Source organism: Siphateles boraxobius, unplaced genomic scaffold, assembly GCF_051911475.1.
Source record: "Siphateles boraxobius isolate OS27281-9 unplaced genomic scaffold, OSU_SipBor_1 25, whole genome shotgun sequence".
Lineage (NCBI taxonomy): Eukaryota > Metazoa > Chordata > Actinopteri > Cypriniformes > Leuciscidae > Siphateles > Siphateles boraxobius.
In genome coordinates, this window is record NW_027508866.1 from 3871201 (window position 1) to 3883561 (window position 12361).

Sequence of the window (12361 nt, forward strand, 5' to 3'; positions counted from 1 at the left end):
GCCATTCTCTTGTCCAAGTAAAAATCCAGAAATCGGTTTAAATGTATGCTTCATCTTTCATTTTAAATTCTTAGATTTGATCAATAAATTCAATTAAAATAATAAGACACTATGCTGTTACCAATCAAATTAATTAATTTACACTGAAAAATTACAACTGCATTAAATAATGTTATGAGATTGTTTAAATATGTTTTGAAGATACAAATATGACATATTGGAAAGAATTATATCCAGTGGCGGATCTAGAAAATTTTACATGGGGGGGCAAAGGGGTGGCAAGAGGTCTTGGCAGGGTGGCAGGGGTAGACGGTACATGGGAATCACTATATGTGAATTGCTTTAGCAAAACAAACACAAAAACACAGTACTTATAGTTTAATCATAACCTTACACACTACAAAGGTTTTTAACACAACATGAATAAGCCCAGTGCAGTGTTCAAACACAACAAAACTGTGCATCTTTAAAAAAATAAAAGTCTAAAAAGAAAAATGAAAATATAAAAAAAAGTACTATAATTGTGTCCAAGATGAAGTGGACTACAAGTAAAGAACAGCGGGCAATATTAAAGTTATTATTATAATTAAAAACGTATAATTATAGTCTACAAATGACCCATGATCACCCATCTTTTTTAGTAAAGCTTAAGGCGACGGTTGTTGTGCTTTGCAGCAAAACGTTTTACAAACAAATCTAAATCTAGTGCTTTTGCACGCTGTTTCTCAATACTGAGAACAGCCAGATTTCTCAGACGGTCATCTGCCATGGTTGAGCGCAGGTGAGTTTTTACAAGCTTTAAAGTTGAAAAGCTTCGCTCACACCCAGCAGTACTCACTGGCAAAACAATAGCGATCTTGAACAGGCGAAAAAGCTCAAAGAAAACCTCTTTAAAAGGCACCAAGAACGTCACAAACTCAGTCAGACTGGACGGGTTTACTTTGCCATTTGCTCTGTTTCTTTCAAGAAGTCTTTTTGCCTGGTGTATCTCAGTTTTCAAGTCTTGCAAGTCAGAGCCATATTCCTCAGCCACTAACAAAACCAATTCTTCCTTTAAGAAGTCATTGTTTGATGGGTTTAAAGCTTGTATACCCCTCATTATTTTGCTGCTAGAGTTTGAAAAGCGCCTGTCCACTTCACTGATCATTGAGTCTATGATGGGAATGAATATACCTATTCTAAAGGCATCTTTGCTGTCAACATGTGTTTGCTGTCCAAGTGTAGATGTTACAAGAGTATCATTTAGTCTCCTAGAAGTGTGTTTGGTTCTTTTTGATTTGACAATGGTAGAAATGTTGCAACCATTGCATGTGTCAATTGCTAGACTCCACAGGTCATTAAAGCTCTCCTCTTTGCGATAATCTTCCAATGTCTGTCTGAGGGTTTCAGTAAGGTCAACTGCTTTGGTAAGGTCCACATTAGTTGACTGGAGCATCTCAGATAAAAACTTGGTTTCACCTAGCACTTTTCTGAAGACTGCAAGGAGCCCTATGAAATTAAAATCAATTTGAGAACGTAGTCCTCTTGCGTCTACAGCTCTCTGTGGATTGGCCTCATCTGAAATTTCATCCAGCACTCTTATTACTGCAGGCAGCCTGTCCATAAGGTTTCTACATGCAGCATAGCGACAGGCCCATCTAGTGTCACTTAGCCTTGGAAGTTCTCGTGGTGCCTCACCACTGAACATTTCTTTTTGAACATCCATCCACTTAATGTGAACATATGAGCCTGACAGGAATGTGTACAGTCTTTCCAGCAAAGTGAAAAAACATGCAGCTTCTGGGACATTTTTTACACAGTCCACAATGACAAGATTCAAACAGTGTGCCCTGCAGTGAACATAAAATGCATATTTGGCAACTTCCTTAAACCTTGTTTGGACCCCAGAGCACCTGCCACTCATGACTGCAGCCCAACCCGTTCTCATCAATCTGCGTATAAATAACACGACTTTACACTCTCAAATTGCGTGTAATGCATACGCCAAAGTCCAATTTTGCGTGCATATGATACGCCAATCCTTCCCATTAACTTCGGTGGAGAGCAGATGCGTCTAAATACCACGCATCACCTTCAACGGCAATGACGTCACCAATGACGTCACCAGCGAGGCTCAGTTCGCCCAGTTCACCTGATGCGCGTACATCCTCAATCAGGTAAGGAAGGGCAACAGTCCTTTTTTGTAATTAGATCACGGTGTTAACTGTATTATTTTAATTATTACAGTGTTTCTGCATTACGTTAAATAGGGCCATGTGTCAAAATTGCAGCGAATGCGTTTAAATGAGTTAGTGAACTGAACAGTGGGCCGCTCTATCTGCTTCTACTGTAAACAGACCTGTTGCAGTTTGAAATTAATAAAACCGTTTTCAGTCATGTTGTGACATGGGTCTTCCGCTTTTTGACATGGCTGATGACAGCACTACAAATCAGCAGACTGAATTAGTGTTTGCTAACGGTTTTAGCTAAAGTGGTAACGTTAGCCTACGGGACCCCCCAGGGGTCAATAATGTGGACTAATCAGTGCGTATGGAATAATTCAGGCACGCGCAGACATTACTAGTTGCTTGCAGATGCATGATACTGTAGGGTTGGATTAGACTCCTATCCCCAAGATATTTGATTTCTAATGTCATCATATATAGTGCATTTTACCTAAATTGCACATTGTTGGTTTGATTGCTTCTATTGCTCTCTTGATTTGTAAGTGGCATTGGATAAAAGCATCTGCTAAAGGATTAAATGTAAAGGAAAATTAAGCAAGATTTAGACTAGACCCTTTGTCTCCTGCTGAAAAACTGTAACTGCTTACAAAAAAACAAAAAAAAAAAACATGAATCTGTAGTTGATAATAGCTAATATGTTAGGTGACGTCATTGTAGCCTTGGTAAAATAAACAATTGAATACAGAAATATCATTATAGTTACAACCAAAGGTTGTTATGAAAATCTGCATTATCCTGCAAATAGTCAGACTCCACTATCCTCTACCGGAAAATGTAAAATTTTAACCTTTACCCTCATATCACTGATGTGATCCAAACTTTCCATTCAATTATAATAGTCAGCAAGTTTGAGTTGCAGGCAGATCTCAGATCTAACTGACACCTTTATTTTTTGTTTAAGTACAATGTCAAGAGGAAATAAGAACAAACTAGAAGCTGTTCTTCAGCTCGGGGATGCATTTGTTGAAGAGATACAGGCAAGTTTCATTCTTGTTATACACAAATTGATAATACCTAGAATATCAAAATCGACTGCTGGCGGTAGATCCTTTTCCTACTTAGCACCAAAACTCTGGAACAGTCTTCCTACCATTGTCCGGGAAGCAGACACACTCTGTCAGTTCAAAGCTAGACTAAAAACACATCTCTTTGACCTAGCATACACATAATACATTATAGACTTCTATAATTCAATGTTAGGCTGCATAGATTAGGTCAGCCGGAACTGGGAACACTTCCCTTAAATCCAGATGTACTCGTTACATCATAAGAAGGATGGCATCTACGCTAATATTAGTGTCTTTGTTTATCCCGAGGTTTACCGCAGCCTGCCGGATCCAGGTCGTGTCCAGATCTGATGAAGGACCTTCGCCTGAACCCGATGACAACGCAGTGCTGAAGTGCCAACTAGCCTCTCCCTATGGAGGATCCAAACCAAACCAATCTCTGTTACCTTAAATTATATTAAGTTTATCTCTGTAAAGCTGCTTTGAAACAATCTACATTGTTAAAAGCACTATATAAATGAGGATGACTTGACTTGACAAATGTGTAATTAATTAACTCCAGTTTCACCCATCTACTTTTCATTACATGTGCATAAAGAAACGTAACACAGAGTTACAAACTCAGAAGGCTGAAGTCACAGGACAGTCTAAAGTGACCTGGTGGAAGAGGGACCGTGATGGGCAGCGTGTGACCACCAGCAAACGGAGGAAAAAAGGTTCATCTGCTGGTTAGTGTACATCTTATCAAATTTATGTCAAATACTTTAAATGGAGAGTGATGATGTGTGATTTAGAGAAGGTGCTGGTTTGATAATGCTGTTGTTACTCAATATTCTATGCTTGCACATTCATAATGTAAATTACATTATAATGCCAAATACATTTAGGTTTGATAGTTTCCATGTTGCAAGTTTGCCAAAGGTTTCAGTTTTTATTTTTTTTGTACATCTGGCAAAGAGTTTGAAAGAATTATAATCTAATAAGAATTCTAATGTGGTTTGTTATTTTTACTTCCAAAAAGTTGGTACCGATACTTCTCCATGTGCTAGTTCCACCATCACAACTTCATGTACTATCTACCAAGATCCTGGTAAGTAGAAAAACAACTTTAAAAACACGTTTAATAATATGGTATGCTTCAAATGAAAACAAGGAGTTACGTTAAAAGGGAGCCTCATTATACCTGCACTTTTGCTATGTTTAGTAACTAGTCATCTAACGATGTTCCTTTTCTAAATGCCTCAAATATTAAACTTACCACAATTTGGTGCATCGAGCCAAATTGTCAACATGACAGAAATAGGAACACTTTAGACAATAGCATCACTGTTTCTCAGCAAAATCACATGGTGGTTGTTTAGTTTCACAATTAAGTGGGCAACACTACTGACAGCCAGCACCTACACAGAATCTTAAGGGTCATGGATTTGATTGCCCATTTCCAACTGTCCTTTCACCCTCTGCCTTCTCTGATATCACTGGACTGTCCCTGTATTAAAAGCAATGGAAATACCTCAAAAGAAGTCAGTGGTAGTGGAATTGCAATGTTGGATTTCTAGTATGTTTTTATTTTTCTCTTTCTCTCTCTGAAGATTTTAATATGCAGAGGCTTGAGGACCTTCTACGGGATTCAGACAGCATTGATGGGCAAGATTTTGCTCAGCAGCCATCTTTGTCCAGTTGGTGTCAAAGACAAAAAGGGGTCCAACAATGTTGGCAACAGGCGAGGCCACAAAACATTCACAACTTGTTGTCAGCTGAGAACATTGTCCAGATGAAGTGCAACCACTGTCACGTGGCAGAAGCCATCATCCGTTGCAGGGAATGTTTGCCCTCAGAGTGGTTTTGTGCAGAGTGTGATCAATTGGTACATAAACGCCACACTCTGCGCAGTAGGCAGACCACCATGTATGGCTTTTATAAATACATTCCCCCAACAGAGTTTGTGAAACTCCATGATGATAAGTACATCATCTGTGAACAAGGTTGGTGTCTCTTTTTCAGTTGATTTGCTTTTTTTTTTATCAACACACAACATTATTAAATTATTCATTATGTTTTACAAGTACTTGCTAACAATCCAAACATTCTTTAATGTCATCCTGATTGTCATTTGCTCTTGCAGATTGTTTGCTGCCAACAGCCTATCCTCAAAATATATGCTCCTGTGACACTGGTGATGTTGCAATCTCTGTTGGTAGATCCATCATACTGGTTTGCATAAATGGTAGGATTGGGTTAAAAAATATTGTTTATCTAACATATTACTTTAGTTCGTTATTTATTTGTCTTTCATGTGATCTCAGGCCGTTATAATCTTCACGTTCCGGTGCTAACATGCAAACATTGCAATAAGCAATGGGCTCCAGAAGTCAGTGACTTTGTAAGGAGTGGTTACTGGCCCGCTACCATGCAAGCACAGACACTTTTCCACCAAGATCTGTTCCATTCCTTTGAAGCTATGAAGACAACAGCTCCAGGAATGTCAGTGAAAGCCTTCACAGCAATGTTGGACCAGAGAACAAAGCGGTTTGGAAGAGTGAGTAAAATTTGAAGCTGAAAGACAAATGCATTTGTTATTATAAGTAGCTGTAAGGCTGGACAGTATGGCAAAAAGGGTGTTCAAGTCCAAACAGGATGCAAATTCAAATATACCCACATATGAAGTGGCTGTAATATTTCAGGTTACTGAAATGAACTGAACTGAAGACCATATTAGACCGCATTGCCAATTGCATCCTTTCTTGGGTTTGAAAAGGTACATTGACAAAACATAAATGGGGTGACCTTGTAGTTCATTGTCATTTAAAGCTGTTCTATAAATTGTTTTTCAGACTGGCAAAGTGAATACAGATGCTTTTCAGAGGAGCTTTCTGCAATATGTGTACTGCAACTCTGAAGAGGACCAACTTCTGGAAAAGGAGCCATTTGTCTGTCCAGCCTGTAGTCCTGAAATGGTGGCTGTTTCAGTGGATGGCAACAGAAAACTCTACAGGTTCCAGAAAGCAAACCAGTGAGTTTTGTGTACACATTAAAACCAGCCAATGTAGTTAATGTATCTACTTGCTATTAACATTATCATAATAATATAGTTCTCATTTTGTTATTTAAAACTAAGCTGTTGAATATAATATCCATGTCGTATAGTATAGTATACATATAATATCTATTATTATAATTTATTATTATTATGTAAGACTTCTTACTACAGTGATTATCCAGAATACATTTTGTTGTAGGAGTGAAGAGCCAGGGTTCTTTGATGGAGTGTTTTTATCCCAAGACTCTGAGGTGTCCAGTTTTGTTGAGGAAGTCCGGGGGGCTGTCAAGAGTGTAAGTTTTCAATCAGGCTGAGCAGCGGGTATCTCTGGCTTATTTTATAACTAATTGGAAGTAACAACACTGTAGCCTTATTAGGTGTTCGAATGAGGGAATCTTTGATCAGGTGTTGAGATGGCACGTGATGAGTGAAGTTGCAGAGCTGGATGAAAAAAATACAACTAGATTCTAATCCAGAGAGCACAGTATATCTATAGTATTGGTTGCTGCACATACAGTATGTCTGACACAATTTCTGACAAAGTTAGACTATTGCAATTATCCTCCTGCATGCGAAATGGCAAATCATTTCAACTGGTTTGTTATACTCCAGGGAGTTGCAGATGGAAAATGGGTCAGGCAATCAAAGACAAAATCTAATCAGACTGTAATTGTTGGTGTGTTTGAGCATGCAGCCCTGCTATTTAACTTTTTACTTTGGTAGACGGCAGGAAGAGCGATGTGTGGGGAATCCCACTGGACAGCAGCAAGAGAGACATCAAGGCAGGCCAACAAGTTGGATGAAGAAGGTGTAGAAATTGCTGTGTGCAGGCATGGATTCCTCCTCAAAGGTTGCTATTGGTCTTGATAAATTGCAATGAAAAATATTTGTAGATGAAACATCTGAAGCCTATTCTTCAGTGTGCAATGTGCTCTCTACTTAATTTCTTTTTTTCCAAAAGGTCTGAATATGTATAGAGGAGAAATCTTTGCATATCCAATGTTTCTCCAAAAAGAGTTCCAGGGTGCTGCATTTTTGGCCATGGATGTGACGTGCCGTTATGTGCCATACCTGGAGAAGGTGTCAGAGGCCCTGACTCATCTTCAACCTCTTCAGAAAATGAGACATTGCTTGTCCGTAATGCATGCCAAAGCCCACAATACAAAATGCGAGGTGATGCTTTTAACTACTTTTACATTTCAGAGTGATGTAGCCAACAATTAACGTAAAGTACCACAATGTATGATGTTGTGACCCAAACAACAACCCAGGAGTGTGTTTTGAGTTGTACATGGGCCCCTATGTGCTGTCCTCTACAGCTGGTGACCTTGGGATATGCATCAATATTGATCACCCTGTTGTCCACCCTGTTTAACAAGTCCACTGCTTCCTGTAGATTCTGTGGAATGCAAGGAACCAGGAAGGTGCCGGAACCACTCTTGGTGAAGAAGTAGAGCAAGTCAATAGTTTTCTCTCCAGATGTGCCCTGACCACAAAGTATATGTCCAAGTCAGGTTTGTAGGCTTCTTTGCCCCCTGTTCCCCTGCAATTGTACACATTGACATTTTACAATTTATTGTGATTTTTCTATTGTTCTTTACAGTAAGAACTGATATGCTTACTGTCCATGCTATTGGGTTGAATCAACGTAAAGAGAATGGCCTCCACATTGCCTTGTCTTCCAGATTCAAAAAGGTATGTTCATGTATTGAAAAAGGATGGACTATTTTAAACCGTTAAATTTGAACTTAAAGTCCACCCAAAATGCATCACTTCAGCTATATGTAGTCGAATATGTCATTATATTAAATCAGACAGGAACATATACTTTTTGGTATTTTATGAAATGACAGTGTGTTGTGTGTTGCTGTTTTGCAGACAGTAGAAAACACCCTAGATGCAACAGAGAGCCTGAAGAAGATGCAGGACCAGTTGCATTGCAGTGATGACATGCTAAAGCAGTGGGTTGTTGATGTCAAGCAGTGGGCCAGTAGCGGTAAGGGCAATGTTGTTTTATACATAAACACTGTTGGAGTAATTTGGTTGTAATGCATGTAGCTGTAGCTTAATGTTAAATTATGATGTGAGGATGGGCACTTTTTGTGTCACAAGTCTTCAAGTAGTATTTTGACTTAAAGAAAGTAAACAAATTTAGCAATGAAAACAGAATGATTGGTGCATGTTCACGCAAATCAGACCAAAATGGAACAATATTATTTGAGGTAGGAAATGACAGACCAAACACAATGTACCAGTAAAGCCCAATTTATACTTCTGCGTCAAACTCCTGCCGTAGCTACGTCGTAGGCTGTGTGTAGTGCGCGTACGGTTCGGCGTACCCTGACGCGCACCTCTCCAAAAATGTAACAACGCGTCAATTCTACGCAGACGCAAGCGCTGTGATTGGTCTGCTAGAACCTAATAACCTAAACCCTGATAGGACATAATCCCCCATCAATGACTTTCATAAAGAATGACTGTGGACTATGGACTCTCATAAACACAGACTCTTGAAAAGTGATGATAATAAAGATATCACACAGATTAGATGCCTATGACTCTTGGCCTATGTTGCTTGGTCCCTAATTGTTGCTGAAACATGCAGTCAGTGTCCAGTACGGTATGAGAAAAACATACGAGATAGATATTTCTGTCCAAATTAAACATTGTCCTAAACAATGTTTTAGCTGCTGCTGCTGTACTATGTGCAATTAAGAAAACTTAAGTGTGTTTGAAACATTTCTCTTTCTTCTTAACTTGAATTTAGGAAATGCAGCAGCCAGTTCTGTTAATGCTCGTGGTTTGCAGATCTCCATCGCAGCACTCTTTGTGAGCATTTGTCAGAAGAAGCACTACCTTTATAGACAGAATGGTATGTATTAGTTAATGTAAGTTATGCAGATGGAAGTTATATTGTTTCTGTTCATTAAATGCCATGGCAGCTCTTTTGTAATACCATTGTTTTTGCTCTTATTACAGATTGCAACAAAAGGCGTCAGAAGATTACTCAGAAGATTGCCCAAGAAAAGAAGCGCTTGCTAGATGAGATCCAGAGATACAACCAACAACCTGATGGTGATCCTGTGGACACACACTCAGTTGTGCAGAAACTTTCCAACAAAGCTGCAGAGAGCATGATCTGGCCTTGGCAGGAACAGAACACAGGTGTTGTATTAATATTTAACTTTGTTTATTTAAAATGTATCATCATCAAATTAGTTTATTAATGTATGATGTTTTCATTCCTTCAGACGGTATAGACATTCTCGTCAAGAAGAAGCTTTTTGACCAACTAATGCTGGTCTCACGACTGACAGAAGAAAAGCAGATCCTTGTGAAGGAGATGATGCAGCACTGTCAGTACCTTAAGGACTCGGTTGCAAAGGTCCAGACACTGATAGCCACCATTTCAGATTGCATAAAAACAGGAAGTAAGTGTAAATCAAACAATATGGCTTTATGCACTTTAATATTCGTAGATCAAACTATTTTCAAGTGAAAAGCAATCATGCTAGTATTGGCTCAAGAACTAAGGACACATGGCCTTCAAAGATTATTTTATCCAATTATTATTTTCCAATTTGACTTTGTATTTAACATTTGTTCTAACATAAATAAGCTCTCTGATAAAATGTTTAGTGTGACGGTAATTCCATTACTCTTCATGTGTGGACTTATAGGCTATCCCAATGGATTCACAGAGGAGGCGTCCAGGGGCCTCATCAGTCTACTTAAGAGAAGACTGCATAACCTCAGATTTAAGCAGCAGACTGTAGCATGCTCATACAGAGGCATTCTCGAACCAACTCCTAGGCTGGTGGAAGAAGATGAAGGGGAAATGGAGGAAATGGACTGGCAACGTGACCTCAGCTCTGAGGATGAGGATGATGATGAGGAAGATAATGAGGCTGAGGTGGGGACTCAAGTCACTTGACTTGGGACTCAAGTCACAGTTGTAATCCCTTTTGCTTTGACCTGTACTTTGATGACTTGAAAAGATCTTCTGTCAAGACTTTAGAAACCCTGTTTTTGTAAGTGAGTTAGATTGAAAGTGACAAAGTGACTCCTCACTTGTTTGTTCCTGCAGTTATCTGTATTTTGCTACATATGCTCTCAGATTATACTTTTGTTTTATGTTACTGGAATTGTAATAATCATGGTTATGTTTGCAACTGATAATGTCTGTAAATATTTGCTGATACCTGTATATATGTGTATGGAAACAGAAATACAAATTTGATTTGTCATCAGACTGAGTTGACTTTGGCTCATCACACATCAACCCTTACAAAAAGAGAGAACTGGGAGCTTTCAGATTCAACCTGAACTACCAACATTTTGGAACATTAGAGGTCACTGACACCAGGTCACATATTAAGATAGATGTATGAAACTTACATACTGTACACTGATAGTTACTGGCAGTGTAATATACTTCAATACTGACAATGTAAAACCCTTGTAGTTATTGTCTAAATATATATCAACCATAGTTAACCAAATGTTAAACAGATGATCGGTTAGCAGGGTTGGGTCAGATTGCTTTGAATATAAACAACATGGCAAAATTAATAATCATCAGTTATGCAATTTACCTTTTAGCAACAACCCAACTTGGAATATCATTTTAAGAAGCTCAGTGATCTGAGGCCATGCAGAGTAAATGTTATGACCATATCCATCTGATTATCAACTCATCCCATGGTAGGAACAAGCCACATATAAGATGTGGAGACTGTTCATATCAGTGTCATCTTCAGAGATACATGTAGGAAACTTTATAAACAGGGATATTGAGGCTACTACATTATATAATCCAGACCATGTAGGACCATTCAGGTGGTTTGGAGGAGCTAAAGCATGCCAGAAGGGGCATATAAAATCCCAATATATGCCTCTGTGTCAATGGTACCTTCTCACCCATGCCATGGGCACTGATGCACACATATCCTAACTTTTCTGGAAATGGGGTTTGTAGTTTCTCACAGTGACAGGTTTTGGTATGAGGAAAATGTAAATAGAAACCTATTTGCCCTTTTTTGTAGAGATCAAAAAAAATCTTTACACAGAAATAAATACAGAGGATGCAACAGGGCCAATATGTGTAATGCACTCTTGTTTTTAAATACCAATTATAATGTTACAAGTACAAGAGGAGACGACTACCCATCATAGACCATGATCTTTTATTTTTATACCATCATAGCAGCATTAGCATAAATAGATATGCATATAAGCCGTGTGTGTGTACTTTTACTATCTTTGTGAGGACCAGTTTGAGTTTTAGACCATCGGAGTAAGGACCTTTTGACCGGTCCTCACTTTCTGAGAGCCTGTAAAGGTCAGTTTGAGGGTCAAGAGCTGGTTTTAGGGATCAGGTTATATTGAGAATTTGGGCGTGTTTAGGGTCAGGGTTCAGGTCAGACACTTAGTTGTGATGGGTAGGGTTAGAGTAAGGACCTAGAGATTGCATTGTGTCAATGAATGTCCTCACAAAGATAGATACAAACGTGTGTGCGTGCGTGTATGTGTGTGCCTGCATGTAAATCTGTTTACACAGTCAGAAACAAACAAAAAGCTTTATTTTATATAAGCTATTGAGCCTGCGTGCTCCCTGAAACTAGACCTGAGATGGCTTGTGTCCGTGAAATGAGAAAATTAAAACTTTGTTTTATAGCTGAACCAAATACATTGTTGGAAAGGCCGTGACCTGGAGAGTAACATATGTTAGTATGAAGATTCTACATGGCTCCTGCTTTGAAACACTGACCTTTGAAACTTCACCTCGGTGCATGTTTGAAGGCTTATAATTCAGCAGCAAAAGGGGCTACAGATATGGGACCAACTGTTATAGAGAGCTCTTGACCTGAGTATAGTCAACAACTGGGGGCAGTTAACCAAATATGGATAACATAATGGGTTAATTTAATTTGACCCCATTTAACAATTAGATATTTAAAATCTGATTGCATAGATGTGTTTACCATCCCACTAAACCCCCCACTATACTCCCAACTCACTATTTACAACCTCCAATTGTAAGAAAAACACTAATATTTTAGAAACTACAATTCCCTTATATCCACACC

The 12361-nt window shown here is 38.8% G+C and overlaps 3 protein-coding genes across 4 annotated transcripts in view; 2 read left to right on the plus strand and 1 right to left on the minus strand.

Annotated features, from left to right (window-relative positions):
* Nucleotides 1-12361, minus strand: part of LOC143749653 (ly6/PLAUR domain-containing protein 2-like) — a 549686-nt gene that overhangs the window by 501763 nt on the left and 35562 nt on the right. The window lies entirely within an intron of this gene.
* On the plus strand, nucleotides 5128-7759 carry LOC143749491 (uncharacterized). The gene is made up of 8 exons (XM_077241967.1): nucleotides 5128-5217; nucleotides 5358-5459; nucleotides 5539-5771; nucleotides 6067-6245; nucleotides 6472-6565; nucleotides 6996-7122; nucleotides 7234-7445; nucleotides 7592-7759. The coding sequence occupies exons 1-8, from the start codon at nucleotides 5139-5141 to the stop codon at nucleotides 7724-7726; spliced, it is 1161 nt and encodes a 386-aa protein (XP_077098082.1). The 5' UTR covers nucleotides 5128-5138; the 3' UTR covers nucleotides 7727-7759.
* On the plus strand, nucleotides 8502-10206 carry LOC143750666 (uncharacterized). Its single transcript, XM_077243865.1, has 5 exons — nucleotides 8502-8526; nucleotides 9040-9144; nucleotides 9252-9437; nucleotides 9524-9703; nucleotides 9953-10206. The coding sequence occupies exons 1-5, from the start codon at nucleotides 8502-8504 to the stop codon at nucleotides 10204-10206; spliced, it is 750 nt and encodes a 249-aa protein (XP_077099980.1).

Bases quoted from the DNA above. Each gene is read 5' to 3' on its own strand.
- LOC143749491 (XM_077241967.1), top strand. From the start codon at position 5,139: ATGTATGGCTTTTATAAATACATTCCCCCAACAGAGTTTGTGAAACTC. The intron at 6,246-6,471 runs GTGAGTTTTGTG...ATTTTGTTGTAG, and splicing joins AGGTTCCAGAAAGCAAACCA to GAGTGAAGAGCCAGGGTTCT. The intron at 7,446-7,591 runs GTGATGCTTTTA...TGTCCTCTACAG, and splicing joins CCCACAATACAAAATGCGAG to CTGGTGACCTTGGGATATGC.
- LOC143750666 (XM_077243865.1), top strand. From the start codon at position 8,502: ATGACAGACCAAACACAATGTACCA. The intron at 8,527-9,039 runs GTAAAGCCCAAT...ACTTGAATTTAG, and splicing joins AGACCAAACACAATGTACCA to GAAATGCAGCAGCCAGTTCT. The intron at 9,145-9,251 runs GTATGTATTAGT...CTCTTATTACAG, and splicing joins CTACCTTTATAGACAGAATG to ATTGCAACAAAAGGCGTCAG.